Source organism: Protopterus annectens, chromosome 7.part1 (assembly GCF_019279795.1).
Source record: "Protopterus annectens isolate FY-2018-M chromosome 7.part1, PAN1.0, whole genome shotgun sequence".
NCBI lineage: Eukaryota > Metazoa > Chordata > Ceratodontiformes > Protopteridae > Protopterus > Protopterus annectens.
Window position 1 is genome coordinate 303,305,807 of NC_056740.1, and position 17,002 is coordinate 303,322,808.

The window sequence follows — 17,002 nt, forward strand, 5'->3', positions numbered from 1 at the left end:
CAGAACTCCATGCAAGAAGGCCTGGAAGACAGGTGCCTTTTCTTTTCCTTGGACAGGAATGTTCCTTTATGGTGTTCCACCCTTTCGACTAATACCCCAGCTACTTCTAATGATTAGAAGAAATCCCTCAAGATAATTTTGGTGACTCCATTCTGGCTCAGGCAACTGTGGTTCTCCCTTCTTTTGGAAATGGCCAGGGCTAATTCCTACCAGCTTCCTCATAGACTGTGTTTGATACACTTTCTGAATTCAGTCAACTTCAGTTGAGTGCCTTGATGACAGGGTTTTAATTTCTTTTAGGCACCTGTTTACTGAGGATATCTCACACACAGGTACTAATGGAGGCAAGAAAGCCTGCTCTTTGAAAATTATATATTAACAAATGGAAAATGTTTTATGGTTGGCGCCAGCAATATAACCAGCACCCATTCAAGGCTAGTTGTTATCTGGTTTTACAGTGTTTATGAGCTTCTGTACTATGGCCTTTCTTATTCCTCTGTCAGGGTTCACTTATCGACCATTTCAGCATGTCTGGCCATGGAGCCTCCTCTTTTCAATACAGTCTCATGTCAATGTTTCTGAAAGTGTTGTTGCATAAGAGGCCTCCAAGAAAACCAGTGGCCCCTCCTTGGGATCTTAATTTTGTCTTAGAACAGCAAACACTTGCAACATTTGAACATGCTGATCTGGGTGACTTGAGGATGTTCGTGTTTCACTGTTGCAGTCATTACACTTGGGTTATCCTGCTGGCAGGCTACCCGCAGTTGGCCAGAATTCCAAAGTCTAGATCTGGCGTCGGTTGCTGTCGCCTCTTCCCTGACGTCAGTGTGCCAGGGGTATAAAGGATGCAACTGATGCCATTTTCTTCAGTCTTTCTTGCCGCGTGGTGCCCAAAGCAAAGCAGTTCGCAAGTGCCGGTCGGCCGACTCCTGAGATTTTCGAAATTGAATTTCAGAACTGAAGTCTTCAATAAAGCTAAGTACCCCGTTGGGGAAACTTTTTCTTGCTCCAGACCGATGTCAGTAAAAGTTAACAATTGTATTTCTTGTGGGAAGCAAATACCTCATAAGGACTTTCAGTCTTACTGCATTCCCTGCCTAGGCCCTGACCACAACGTTACTAGTTGTCGGTTTTGTGCTAGATTCAACAAACACACTATTAAGCGTCGGTTTGATTTTGTTTTACATTACTTTGGCTGAAGATTTAACTACATAATGCCGTCGGAACATCTGACGACCGGAATTCATAAAAAGCGCAAGGACAAGGGAAAAGACAGGCATCCGAGGTCCAAAACTGACAACGAAGCCTCTTCTAGGCCAGTCGCCGGTTCGCCGGTTTTCAGTGAGGCGCTTTCGCAGCCCCTGCCCGCTACCTCAGAGCCACAGGCCGTACCCGACTGCCACGTGGAGACAACTAGGCCTCTGCAAACTCAAGGTATTGGGCCTGCGGAAACTATTCCCTCAGATGGGTCTGGAGCCACTGAGCAGGCATCGGCTTCTGAGGGTGTTTTCAGACCTTCACAACTTACTATTAAGTCCACTACAGCAGCCAAGGCAAAGTCAAAAACACCATTAAAGACAAGGAAACAAGTACAGCATTCTCCTGGACAATCATCCATGCCAAAGAAATAGATGCTTAAAATGGCCGAGGACCTAATTACTTTGATCAGGGAATCTCATCCCCCTCCTAATAAAAGGCCTAGGCAAGACACTGACTATGACTCCTCTGACCAGGTTTCTTTTTCCTCTGATTCCTCTTCAGATCAGGGATATTCTCTCCCTCCCTATGAGGACTCTGATGCAGAAGAATCTATACCTTCAGCCTCTCCGCCTGAGGATTATTCTTTTGAGGAAACCTTGCACACCATGAGGGAGCATTTCCATTGGGAGAGCCAAGATTATTCAGAATCCAAGAAAAGGCTCAGGGACTTTCTTTTATTGCCTCAGCACAGGCCCCTGGCTATCCCCCCTGTGCTTGATATTGTTGATGATGTTTTTTCTGAATCCAGTCTGTCTCCTTATTCTTTACCCCCTGCTCCAGTCAAGCCAGACAGTACTACAGGGTCCCTGACTCTCATAAATTTCTTTATAAAAACCCTGCTGCTGACCCAGAAACAATTTCTCAGGGTTCCAAAGGGGTTAAGGCTTCCACTGCAAAAAATCCTGTCCCCTCTGATAGGGATTCTAGAGCTCTGGATAGATGGGGGAAAAAAGTTTATACTTCTGCTACTTTCGCTGTAAGGGCTTTAAACTGCCAGTTTCACATGCTTAAATATCAACAGTACCTCATGTCTTTGTTAAAACAAAAAATGGTTACAAACTCAGAATGTCCTGACAATAAGGAAATGCAGGATTTATTGCATGCAGCTGAACAAGTGGGAAAGCATACTCTGCAATGTGGTTTTGATTAATTAGAGGCTTCTTGTAGAGCCGCAGTTACAGGCTTTGTCATTCGAAGGCATGCTCGGTTGAAAGAACAAAGTTTACCTGAACATGTTAAAGTGAAATTATTGGATGCTCCACTACAGCATGATACTTTGTTTGGTGTTAAGGCAGAAGAGGTGTTAAAGAAAATGGAGGATAAAGCAAAATCAATGCAGACAGTAAAGGATTTCTTCAAAAAATTGGTCCTTTCCATTGTCAGACAGGCCACAAAGGGGCAGATACAGACGCCCAAGAAACAGATCTCAGCCCCAAGGCTCATACAGACCTAAACAATGGGGTGCTTCAGCCCCCAAAGGAGGAGAAGACAAATCACAACCTTATAGGAAACAGTCCCAATGACTTCCCCCTACAAATGCCAAGTTATTACCTTTTGGCGGCACCCTTAGTGGGAAAGCTAGCACTTTTCTCACAAAACTGGCACATGATCACCCAGGACAAATGGGTACTAAATATTGTTTCTCAGGGTTACAGGTTCCACTTTCACACCCTTCCAAAATCAAAAGGTATGCTGGACCTGCCACAAAATCAATGGGCAGAGGCACAAAAACAAATTTCTGCTCTCATGGACATGAGAGCTATTCAAAGAGTACCACAACAAGAACAGGGACAAGGATTTTACTCAAGACTTTTCTTGGTACCCAGAAAGGAAGGACAAAGCCTGGAGACTAATACTGGACCTGTCAATCCTAAATACTTTCCTGGATGTTCCAAAATTCAAAATGTTAACACTGCAGCAACTTCTACCCATGCTGGGCAAGAAGGCTTGGCTAGTTACTTTGGACCTCAGGGAGGCATACCTGCATGCCCCAATCAGACAATCTTGCAGAAGATACCTCAGATTCATAGCTGGCTCAATGCATTACCAATTCTCTGCACTGCCCTTTGGCTTATCTACTGCGCCCAGGGTCTTCACAAAATGCCTGGCACCAGTAATTGCATTTTGCAGACAAAAAGAAATTCAAATATATCCCTACTTGGACGATTGCCTAATTCAAGCAGAGAGCAAGGACATTCTACTAAAGCATCTGGCGCTTGTAAAAAGATTACTAATTTGCCTAGGGTACACAGTAAACGAAAATAAATCAAAACTAGTGCCCTTTCAAGAGATAACATTCCTGGGTGCAAGCTTAAATACAGCTGCCCAGATGGCTTATCTCATACCAGACAAGCAAAGGTAACTGACTCATTACTTTCAAATGATGGCAACAAATTCCCAGCTCCCTGCAAGAAAAATTCTGCAGGCCCTGGGCTTCATGGCATCCTGCATTCTACTAATACCATATGCAAGACTGCATATGAGGAAATTACAATGGTATCTAAAAAGTGTTTGGACGCAACATTGCCACAGCCTGGAAACAATAATAACTCTAATTCCCTGCCTGCAACAGGAGTTTCGATGGTGGGCACGGGCCTGTCACCACAACAAGGGACAGCCTTTTACCTTACCCACAGCCAGGCAGACAATAACAACAGATGCATCGGATTATGCCTGGGGGGCACACATGGCAGGAAAATGTATTCAGGGCACGTGGCCCAAGGAACAAATGCATCGTCACATCAATCAAAAAGAGATGCTAGCTGTACAGAATGCCCTGACAGCCTTCAAGGATCTACTACATCCAGGACAACTATTACTAAAGACGGACAACACCACAGTAATGTGGTACATAAACAAGCAAGGAGGCACACATTCCTACCCCCTCTGCAGGCAAGCCATGACTTTGTGGAACACAGCACTGACCTATCAAGTACATCTGCAAGCACAATTCCTGCCAGGAATGAAAAATACACTGGCAGACGAACTAAGCAGAAATCTCATGGATCCTCATGAATGGAAACTAAATCCATAGGTCTTCAGCATGATAACATGGAAGTGGGGATGCCCAGACATAGATCTTTTTGCTTCCCCTCACAACTGACAACTACAGAGATTCTGCACAAGAACTTATCACTCACAGGCATAGAAAGTGGATGCTCTATCATTCAGCTGGAAAACCCTGACAGTTTATGCCTTTCCTCCACTGCCTCTTCTTCCCAAGGTGCTCCTAAAAGTCAGACAAGAGAAGCCAAAAATGATCCTGATTGCCCCAGACTGGCCACACCAGCACTGGTACCCAATCCTAAAGAGCTTGTCTCAAGGCCCAGCCTGGCCTTTACCTCATATTCCTCATCTTCTTACTCAACAAAACAACCAGATTCTGCACAGTCAACTCAGAACCTTAAATCTGGCAGCATGGCAGATAATATAGCCACTCAGACCACACCTCTTTCTAAAGCTGTTATGGATGTCATTTTAGAAGCCAGGAGGCCCAGCACTAGGAAATCTTATGCAGAAAAATGGAAGAGATTCTGTGCTTGGAACCAGGCACAAGGACTCGAACCACTTGTTCCAAATATATCTCAGATTTTACAATACCTAACTGAGATGCTGGACAAAGGCCTATCCTTCTCATCAATTAAGATCCATGCCTCTGCCTTTTCAGCTCATTACTATACGGAGCCTCCTATTTTCTCTCATCCACTACTAAGACAGTTTCTCAGAGGGGCAAAAAACATAAGACTCCCAAGGAGAGCGCCAACACCTACTTGGGACCTCAACTTTGTTTTAGAAAAACTCACACCGCCTCCTTTTGAGCCAGCCAATATAGCTGATATAAAATTCTTATCATGGAGGACTGCTCTGCTCCTAGCAATAACCTCAGCAAGAAGAGTCTCTGAGTTACAGGCATTAATGGCAGTGGAACCTTTCATTATTTTTCATCAGGACAGGGTCTCTCTAAGGACAAACCCAACATTTATGCCAAAGGTAGTATCCAGTGTGGCTCTCAACCAAACCATTAATTTGCCAACATTCTATCCAAATCCCCAGAATGAAGGGGAGAGACTTCTTCATGCTTTGGACATACACAGACAACTACGATTCCACTTGGACAAAACAAAAGCTTTCAGAAAAACTGAGCAACTGTTTGTAGCTTATGCTGCAGGATCACAAGGAAAACCTATCTCGAAGCAGACTATTTCAAAATGGATAGGACACTGCATTTGCTTCTGCTATTCACAACATGGCAAGTCAGTGCCTAAGAGTATTAGGCCACATTCTACCAGAGCAGCAGCTACTACAGCAGCCTTCCTTAGAGGAGTACCAACCAAAGATATTTTAGAGGCTGCAACCTGGAGTTCAGTGCACACTTTCACCAAGCACTACCACTTACCTCTCTACTCTAAATCCAGAGCAGGCTTTGCCACTGCAGTTCTGCAGGGCCTGGTAGCCTCTCCTAATCCTATTTAGGCCCAGCCACCCAACCTCAGCTTTGGGATTCAACCCAAGTGTAATGACTGCAACAGTGAAACACGATGAACATAGTACAGTTGTGTACCTACCATAAATGTAGATGTTCAAGTGTATTCACTGTTACAGTCCAGGTTACCCACCCACCATCCCCCTTTTTCTTTGCTGGGACCTTTCTGTACTTCTCACTTCTGTACAACCTATGTAGTGTATTTGCTTGTAGATGAAGGAAATGTTTATTTTAGTACATGCTTGTTTTTTGGCATAATTTTTTCAGCCTACCTATTTGGGGGCACCTGACATCTGGGGCAAGAAAAACTGAAGAAAATGGTGTTGTTGCATCTTTTATACCCCTGGCGCACTGACATCAGGGAAGAGCCGATGCCGGACGTAAACTTTGGAATTCTGGCCGACTGCGGGTAGCCTGCCAGCAGGATAACCCAAGTGTAATTACTGCAACAGTGAATACACTCAAACATCTACATTTGTGGTAGGTACACAACTGTACTTTCTTAACATGAAATACAATTTTAATGATTGCTCTGATCTCTGCAAGAAGAGTATCTGAGTTGCAAACTCATGGTGAGTCAACCATATCTAATTTTCCATAGTGACAGGATTTCTTTGAAAACTAATTCTTCTTTTAGGCCTGTAGTGGTATCTGAGTTTACTTTAAGCCAAACTGTCCATCTCCTTGTTTTTTTTCCTGAACCTAAAAATGAGAGAGAAAGATTCTCTATACCCTGGATGCCCACAGACAACCCTGGTACTGTCTTGACAGAACTAAATCTTTCAGATCTTTAGATCAATTATTCATTTATTGTAAGAGGAAGAAGGAACAACCTGTATCAAATCAGACTGTTTCCAAATGGTTGTCTAAGGATGTTACCTTTTGCTTTACTCACCATAGCAAATCTATTCCAGGAAGAGTCAAAGCCCACATTGCCAGGACCTTGCCTTCATCTATGGCTTTTTGGAAAGGATTGGATTATGGAAGTATTATAGAAGCTGCTACTTGGTCCTCTGTACATACTTTTACAGTGAACTTGAAATTTGATTCCTTCTCTAGGCCCAGATCAGGCTTTGCTCAGAACATTTTCCAAGGGTCTTGGACTCTTCACCTTCCACCTCCCAAAAGTAGTTAGCTGGGGTAGTCTGCTCAAATATCCAATACTGCTGCAGTAGTGATCAATATGATGAGCACAGTACAGTTGTGTAAGTAAACTTACCATAACAGTAGATATTCAGATGATCACTGCTGGAGTAGCTGCACCCTCCCTCCATCCCTCTTGTTTTTTGGTGTGCTTTGTATATTAAGTTGTGGATATTTATTTTTTATTGTACCTAGCTTTATCCTTTCAGGGCTCAGTCTCCCTTTGTCCATTGGCAGGAAAGCTCTGAAGGACCTTGCACCCAAACTTGTCTTTTAATCTGATCAACTTGACCTGCCTCACAGTTTGGGCGTGTGGAAGGTGCCCTGAAGCTTTGGAAGCTGGCTGGCTGTTATATCCTTGGCAGGTTATAACCCATATAGCTAAGGTTGATGCAGCAGTAATCATTCAAACATCTGCGCTTTTGGTAAGTTCACTTACACAATTTTACTTTCTCTCCTTCCTTCCCTCTATTTTTGTTATTTTTTTGCCAAAATATGGGATTCTTTTGTTTTTTGTTCCTGTCTGGCAGGGCTCTAGCTGGCCTATTTTCTGAGTCAAGAACGTTCTGAAGTATTTGCACCATAACCACTGGTCTTACTCTGCATCCCTCATTCATTCCAGGGACTAGGGCATGTGAGGGAGCCCTAAAATTTGGAAGTCATCCAGCTTGTCCATTCCTTGGCAGGACATATTGCTTAAGGCTACTGTTGCAGTGATCCGTTTGAATATACGCTATTATGGTTAAGTTCACTTATGCAACCGTTCTGTCTTTGTACTGAATAATAATGGAAAAACTGGGTGGAATTCATGACAAGCTATCTAATGGGGGATTTTATGCTTTTATAAGCAAGAAATCTGAAAGACCCCTGAGTTACATTATTATGGCAATGCACTGTACACTGTTCTTAAGATTTAGAACATAGTGTCGAAATGCTTTATGGATGTGCTGAAAACGGTTCCATTCATTTGATTGAAAATTGAAATTACTGAAACCAGAAACCTTTAAAACAGAAAATATTGAAAATGAGAATTTGCCATTTTCCTCACAGTTAAGTAGTTTCAAAGCTGGTGCATATAATTATCAGGGGATGTGGGGTGCATGTGGTTTGCCCCTTGCATTAAATAGGTTTTTCAGTATTTTGAGTTTTTGACATTTTGGGTTTCAATATTTTGAGTTTTCCATATGTGACATAGATCTGCTGAAATATGTGTTTTTGTTTTTATTAAAGAATACCCATACTCCCATCATTATATAATCTAAAAATTGTATTTGCTGTTTTATGACAGATTTGTTAAAGATCACCAACTTGCGTGTGAATTTTACTAAGCTGCACACACTAGGAGACAATCTTCTGGACTCTCGCGTAGAAGTCAAAGAGAAATACTACTATGCTGTCTATGAGATGGTAGTGCGTGGCAACTGCTTTTGCTATGGACATGCCAGCGAGTGTGCACCAATTGATGGCATCAATGCAAACATCGAAGGCATGGTAATGTCAAAATATTCTTGAACAATGTTGTTTGTGCTGCCAATTAAATGAAGTTAGAGGATTCTAGTAAAAGTAACAAGGATTATGGAACATTAGTATTAATTTCAAGTTACTAAGTTTTCAATATGCTATTTTGTAAACTGTGTTATGCCGCGATGCAGAACATCACAAGTCAAAGGAAGCAAGTCACTGAAAGGGATTAGCTTGCATGGTACCTGGAAGATTAAAAATGGTTTGATCCCTTTGTTTAAGCAATGTATTAATTGTTTTTATTTGAATGCATCACTGAGGGACAGTGAAATTTATCACAAGTTTTTGAAGTGTAAGCTTAACTGAACAGTTGCAGATTACAGACAATGCACGGTTCACAACTAAGTTACATCACTTATCACAGATTAACTAGTATTTTCAGTCATTTCTCTGGCGCAACAAAAAACTACCACAAAAATAATAAAAGCGCCTTTAACAGCTCTGGAATAGCATTGGATTATACCTGCAGAGAAAAGCAAAGAGTCAAATCAAAAGGAACAACACAAAATAAATGTCCACTAAATAATGTTTCATGTTAAGGAATGTAACATATTCAGATGCATTCTCCTGTTCAATAAATAATTCCATGTCTAGCAGTTAGAGCCTATAAATTACCCCCAGATCATTATAGTTAACATTTGTATTAACACTTTTATTTCAGAAAGTGAAATGCTTAAGAAGTAATAGAAATTAATTAGAGGGGCTGACTCTGGGCAATCTCACACAACAAGATGAGCCATAACTGCAGAGCGCTAAAGAGAAAATAATGGAGTATGTAGATAATATGCCTGAATTTCGAAAGAATCCTGTTAAACAACTAATTTTTGGTAATAGCTCCATAGCACAGAAACGTTTAGTTTAGTGACTTAGGCAACAGAAAGTAGAAAGGATTGTTGCCAAACTTTGGTAGCCTATAACAAGAAAAATAACCAGAAATCCTGTAGTGGTATTAGAGATATTTCAGAAATGTTATAAAAATTTGTATAAAGCAGAGAAATGTGAAAATTAAGAAAGAACACAAATCGAAACATTTATGGATGGCTTAATTATGCTAGGGGCAACCAACAGTTAAGATAGGAGGAGATGGGATAAAATGGTGATGTATAATCAGTCATCAGGCAGGTCTCTTAGGAACAGATGGTATTCCTGTCGAAATTTGGAATTTAGGAGGAAGAAAGTGATAAAGAACTGTATTACCTAAGAAAAGTAACGACCCAGCTTTGTGTAGACCTATTTCAGTTTTAAACCATGATTATAAAGTGTTTGTCTGTACTAGCTAAAAGAATGGCAGAGGCGTTGGTAAAATTGATACATATGGGTCAGTGTTTTTTTTTTTTTTTTTTTTTTTTTGTGGAGAGGGCCAGACATTTGACTTAACAGAACAATGAAGATCCAGAGGGAAGCAGAATCTCATAAAATACCACTGTGTTGGTGGGTCTTGATGGTGAGAAAACATTCAACAGCGTTAGCTGGGATTTTATAAGTAGGGCAGGTGGAAGTATTTACATTCCCTGATGTAGTAATACATATAACTAGCAGAATTTATTTATGAAAGATTAGAGGCAAGAATTAAAGTGGGAGGGTTCCTGCCTGATATTTTGTGCTTAAACAGATGGACTGAGCAGGGGTGTCTCCTTTCCCCTTTGATGTCCTTCAAGGATGCATCTGCAGTCATAACAAATGGGTTGTCCTGTCGTCAGGCAGCCCTTCGGTCGGCCGGATTCCAAAGTCTGGGTCTGGCCTCGGCTGGTGTCGCACTTCACCCGACGTCATCTCTGCTGGTCTTCGGGTATAAAGGCATCAGCCGACGCCATTTTCCTCAGTCTTTCTTGTCGCGTGGCGCCCGAAGCAGAAGCTGTTCGCAAGTGCCGGTCGGTCAGATCCAGAGATTACTACTACCGAATACTACTTCGAAGACTTCTAAAAAGCTAAGTACCCCGTTGGGGACTCCTTCTTGCCTCAGCCGATGTCAGAAAAAGTAAATAACTGTTTAACTTGTGGGAAACAAATACCTCATAAAGATTTCCACTCTTACTGCTTACCTTGTTTAGGCCCAGACCACGACGTAGCAGCCTGTTTAGCCTGTGCTTCCTTCAACCGACGAACGCTTAGGCGTCGGTCGGAGTTTGCTGAACAGTTTTTCGGCTCAGATTTTGCGTACATTATGCTGTCGGATCCTCCGACTTTTCAAATTGTTAAAAAACGCAAAGAAAAAGACCGACACTCGCGGTCCGCGGTTTCGGCCGAAACCACGGTTAAGCAAACCATGAGTGTCTCGGTTTCGGCGAAACCGAGCAAACGGGTCAATCTTCAGCCGAATCCATGACTACTACCGAGGCTCCTGCTACCCTAGTTGAATCGGCCTCTGAAGTTTTGCCTACTAATGTGGTTCCTATAGAATTATCAGACACCATCCCTTTGGATGTCTCTACCCCAGCACGTGGTGCTGCTAGGCCTCCTGCAGCCATGTCTATTAAGGCCTTTGCCAGGGCTAAAGCAGCCAAAACTGCTAAATCAGTGCCTGTTAAGCCCCCCTCACACAGGCCCAGTTCCAGTTCTCAAATGCTTACTCTGGCAGAAGATCTCATCTCTTTAATAAGGGGATCCCAATCTCACCCAGACAGGGCCTCTCAGCCTCCAGAAAAGAGACCTAGAGCAGAGCCCCCAGAGCCACTGTCCTCAGATGATTCTTCTGATGATTCAGACATTACAGTCCATCCAGAGGCTCCTTTTTCTACTTATGAAGATTCCGATGCTGAAGAATCTATTCCATCTGCCTCTCCACCAGAGGAATTTTCCTTTGGGGAAACCTTACATGCCATGAGAGAGCAATTCCAATGGCAGGGACAAGATTTCTCAGATTCAAGAAAAAGGCTTAGGACCTTTCTACACTTACCGCAACATAGGCCCTTAGCTATACCTCCAATTCTGCCTGTTGTGGATGATGCATTTAATGATGTTTGCACTGCTCCTGATACTTTACCTCCAGCCCCTGCCAAACCAGATAGGTTTTACAGGGTACCGGACACTCATCACCACCTATACAAGGCCCCACTTGCAGATCCTGAGACTATCTCCCAGGGCCCTAAGGCAGTAGCTTCGACCTCAGCAAAAAACCCTCTCCCTTCTGAAAGGGAATCCAGGTCCTTAGAGAGATGGGGTAAAAAAGTTTACACCTCTGCTACTCTTTCAGCTAGAGCTTTGAACTGTCAGTTTCATATGATCCAATACCAAGAGTTTATGCTTGATCAGTTAACTAAGAAACTGTCCTCTGATGACTCTTTAGATAAGAAATATGTCTTAGAAATGGTGAATAGCATTCAGCAGGTTAGTAACCATTCTTTAAAATGTGGCTATGATGCACTGGAGGCTTCATTTAGATCAGCCATGACTGGCACAGTTATAAGAAGGCATGCATGGTTGAAAGAACAGGTCTTGCCGGATCATGTTAAAGCAAAGCTGTTAGATGCTCCTATGGATAAGGCCAGTCTATTTGGTTCTCCTGCTCAGCAAGTAATGAAGAAAATGGAAGAGAAGGCAAAATCTGTACAAACAGTTAAAGATTTCTTACAGGTTCAGCCCCCAAGGTTTAGCAGGAACTGGCCTTCCAAAAATTGGTCCTTTCCAGACTCCTCTAAATCTCAGAGAGGCAGGAATAGACGTTCCAGAGGCAGAAATCAATCCAGAGGAGGTGCCTACAGAGGACGCCAGTGGCAAGGCAATAACCAGCGAGGCACAGACACAACCACTGCCACTGCAACAGGACAATCACAGTGACTTGGCTCTGACACGCCTACCAGGGAACAAATAGCAGCACCCTTAGGCGGAAAGTTAGCCTTATTTTCAAAAATTGGCACTATATCACAAAAGACAAGTGGATTTTGCAGACCATAGACCAAGGCTACAGGTTTCACTTCCACACCTTACCAGTAAAAGAGGAATGCCAAACCTACCTCCAAATCAGAAAACAGAAGCTCTAAAGCAGATAGCTCAATTAACAAAGATGAGAGCTGTGGAAAGAGTACCACCAACAGAACAGGGCAAAGGATTCTACTCCAGACTCTTCCTAGTACCAAGAAAAGAGAAAAGTTGGAGACCTATTCTCGACCTGTCTGCCTTAAACACATTCATCATTGTCCCAAAATTCAAAATGCTGACCCTACAGCAACTTCTTCCCATGCTGGGCAAGGAGTGTTGGCTGGTAACTCTAGATCTCAAGGAGGCATACCTGCACGTCCCCATACGACCAAATTGCAGAAGATACCTCAGATTTCTTGCAGGATCAGAGCATTATCAATTCTCAGCATTGCCCTTTGGCTTATCTACTTCGCTCAGATTGTTCACAAAATGCCTGGCATCGGTAATCGCTCATTGCAGTCTACAGTTAATCCAAATTTATCCATACCTGGACGACTGCCTGATACAAGCGGACAACAAAAGCAAACTGACAAAAGACTTACAAAGAGTCATTTGCTTACTACAAGCCCTGGGATACACAGTCAATTTAAAAAGTCAAGACTAATACCATCCCAAACAAAAACATTCTTGGGTGCAGAATTGGACACAGTAAAACAAATGGCATTCCTAACTGCAGAAAAACAAGAACAACTCCTCATTACTTCTTGGCATTAACAAAGCAGAACAAACTAACAGCAAGGAAAGTACTGCAGGCCTTGGGCTTCATGGCATCATGCATAATCCTGGTCCCCCATGCCAGATTGCATATGAGAAAACTACAGTGGTACCTAAAGAATTTATGGTCTCAACACAGGCACAGCTTAGAAACCGAAATACCACTAATCCCATGCCTGAAACAAGAGTTCCTATGGTGGGCTCAAGCATGCCAGTCAAACCCAGGATTGCCCTTCCACAACTTTCAAGCAAGCCAAACCATCACAACGGACACCTCAGACCTAGGTTGGGGGGCCCACATGCTGGACAAATGCATACAAGGATTATGGACCCCAGATCAACTGCACCTGCACATAAATCAAAAAGAAATGCTGGCAGTAAAACTAGCAATCCAGAATTTCAGACCATTCCTCAAAGAAGGCCATTTGATGATAAGGACAGACAACACCACAGTCATGTGGTACATCAACAAACAGGGAGGCACTCATTCTTACCCCCTATGCCGAATGACTCTGGACCTATGGAATATGGCTCTGAGCTACAACATTCAGTTACAGGCAATATTTGTACCGGGAAAAGAAAACATCCTAGCAGACATGTTAAGCAGAACTACCTCGGATGCTCACGAATGGATGCTACACCCGGACATCTTCAAGGCCATCACACAGAAATGGGGAATGCCACAAATAGACCTATTCGCATCCCCACTCAATCACCAGCTCAAGAAATTCTGCACAAGGACATACCACCCACTTGCATGGAAGGTGGACTCTCTATCCTTCAGTTGGAAAGGCCTGACAGCGTATGCATTCCCACCTCTTCCTCTGATGCACAAGATACGACTGAAAATCAAAGAGGAGCGTCCAAGGATAATTCTGATAGCTCCAAATTGGCCAAGACAACACTGGTATCCATTGCTGAGGAGCATGTCACGGGGGAGAACGTGGACACTACCCCTGATGCCTTTGATGTTAACTCAGAACGACTACAACATCATGCATCCAAATCTAAAAACTCTGCAACTAACTGCCTGGAACATTACATAACAGCAACTAACCCAGATTTATCCCAAAGGGTTAAAGACATTATCCTGGAGGCCCGCAGACCTTCTACAAGAAGGAACTATGCAGGGAAATGGAAAAGGTTTGTCATTTGGAGCACTGAAAGAGGAAAAGATGTGTCAAAGATAGATATTGCCAACATCCTGGAGTATTTGGCAGAGCTTCTCCATACAGGCCTGTCCTATTCCTCCATCAAGATACATGCATCAGCTATTTCTGCAGAATACAGCTTTGATCCCCCTGTCTTCTCACATCCTCTACTCAGGCAGTTCCTCAGAGGAATCAAGAATGTAAAACCTCCTAGGAAACCACCATTACCAGCATGGGACTTGAACTTTGTGCTAGAAAAATTGACACTCCCTCCATTCGAACCAGCAGCAACAGCAGATCTTCAACACCTATCCTGGAAAACTGCTTTCCTACTGGCAATTACTTCAGCAAGAAGGGTTTCGGAACTACAAGCCTTAATGGCAGTACAACCCTTCCTAATCTTCCATCCAGCTAGAGTATCCATGAGAACTAATCCTACATTTATGCCTAAGGTGGTATCCAGAGTGTCTCTAAACCAGGCAATCCACCTACCTACCTTCTTTCCCAATCCACAGAACAGGGGGGAAAGACTGCTGCATACCTTGGATGTACATAGACAGTTGCACTACTACCTGGACAGAACCAAGGGCAATAGAAAAACTGACCAGCTTCTAGTGGCCTATGCAACAGGAAGGGAAGGAAAAGCAATTTCCAAACAGACAATTTCCAAGTGGATAGGAAATTGCATCAGATTCTGTTACTCCTACCATGGAAAACCAATTCCACAGAACATAAGACCTCACTCTACAAGGGCTACAGCCACTACCACAGCTTTCTTACGAGGAGTGGCAACCAAGGACATTATTGAGGCGGCTACTTGGACCTCCGTGCATACATTTGCCAAGCATTATAACTTACCTCTATACTCTAGATCCCGAGCAGGGTTTGCCACTGCTGTATTGCAAGGGATCCTAACTACACCATAATTCTTCTTCCTCCTCCCTAGTTTGGCTATGGTATTCTACCCATTTGTTATGACTGCAGATGCATCCTTGAAGGACATAGTACAGTTTTGTACCTACCATAAATGTAGATGTCCGAACAGGATAGCATCTGCAGTCAGGATTACCCACCCTCCTTCCCTCTGTGGTAATCCTAGGGTATTTACCCTCCTAATAGCTAGCTGGGGGATCTCTTATGGTGTATTTGTTTGTATATATGTACATACATGCTTATTTTTTGTGTTTGCCTACCTTTTTTTTGGAAACATTGGCATTTACCCAAAATTTAGTTTTCCAAGAGGGCAACTGGCATCTGGGGCAAGAAACACTGAGGAAAATGGCGTCGGCTGATGCCTTTATACCCGAAGACCAGCAGAGATGACGTCGGGTGAAGTGCGACACCAGCCGAGGCCAGACCCAGACTTTGGAATCCGGCCGACCGAAGGGCTGCCTGACGACAGGACAACCCATTTGTTATGACTGCAGATGCTATCCTGTTCGGACATCTACATTTATGGTAGGTACAAAACTGTACTTTCTTTGTTTTATATTTTGAGACATTGACAAAAACATAAGGGACTCAGACGTAAAAGGATATAATTGCTTTATCTGCGGATGATATTATCTTGTACCTGATACATCCAGAAAAGGACATCTCAGTGTTGTAGAAAATTTTGAGACAGTTTCACACCGTTTCAGGATATAAACTTAACGAAGATGAAACAAACGCTATAGTGGTAAATTATCCATCCACAAACAAATTGGCTCAGCAATACCCATATGTATGGGGACATAATAAGATGGAGTATTTAGGAATGTGGATTAAAAGGACTACTGTTATGGTAGCTAAGAATATGTGGGAAGAGACTAAACAAAAGATAATACAAAAATTGAGACACTGGAAGCACTTAGTTTATAGGTATAGATAATAAGCTACAAGCAGTGAAAAATATTTTAAGTCCCATTAGTTTTTTATATAGGTCAGGCATTTTTTTATCAACTAGAGGAGATGTTGTGGACAGTAATTTAAGAGTGGAAGGAATTTATTTGGGAGGAGAGGAAGGCAAGAATTAAGTGGAATAAGCTGATCCTGACAATAGAATGAGATGCTTAGAATTACCTGATTTGAAAGGATATTTTAGAGCTGCACGATTAAGGCTCATATTCATAGCACAAGCAGAAAGTTATAACTCAAAATGGAAAGAGATGATAATGAAGCAGGGGAGAAGTTCAAGAAATAGAGTGGAATTTTAGATGCAGATCCTAAGGAGATTAATAACTATTCAGAATGTTATAGTCATAAAGTAGCAGAAAGTATTCTAAAAACTAAGTCAACACAAAAATGGAGAAAGGAGATTTTGCCAGTAGGGATCACTGTAAGTAGTGGTACAGATACAAGAGGTGGAATGGAATTTACTGGAGAAAACTGGCAAAGGAGCCAACGTATTGGGCCCAGTTAACTAGCGAGGGAAAGGTAGTAGAGTAGGACAATGCCAAGAAGACATTTGGACTGCAGGTTAGACACTACATTCCATTCCAGGGATTGATGTCAGAGTATAGGCAAAGAGAAAATAATAGGGGAATCAAGTGAAAGACCTGCTCTGGTGGAGTTTTTAGTTGTATGTAGAACAGAAGCTGCTGTTAAAAAAAGGATAATTAATAGGACATATAAAATACTATTACATAATAACTGTAAGATTTAATCAGAGGAGGTTAGAAAAGAAGGGGAAGAGAGACTGGAATAACATTTTACAGGAGAAGAATGGGAGGTCATATGTATGTCTACCAACTCTGCAACAAAGTCCAGAAGGTTTAAGATCTTTGCTTGGAAGTGTTTGCATAGATAGTTTTGTACCCCAACTAGAATTCAA

The 17,002-nt window shown here is 42.5% G+C and overlaps 1 protein-coding gene across 1 annotated transcript in view; it reads left to right on the forward strand.

The window, feature by feature from the left end:
- LAMB2 (laminin subunit beta 2) overlaps positions 1-17,002 on the forward strand; it is a 3,750,789-nt gene that overhangs the window by 1,512,575 nt on the left and 2,221,212 nt on the right. Inside the window, exon 7 of the mRNA XM_044078730.1 lies at positions 8,175-8,377. Coding sequence (XP_043934665.1) covers positions 8,175-8,377 — 203 coding nt within the window. The remainder of the gene's footprint in view (positions 1-8,174; positions 8,378-17,002) is intronic.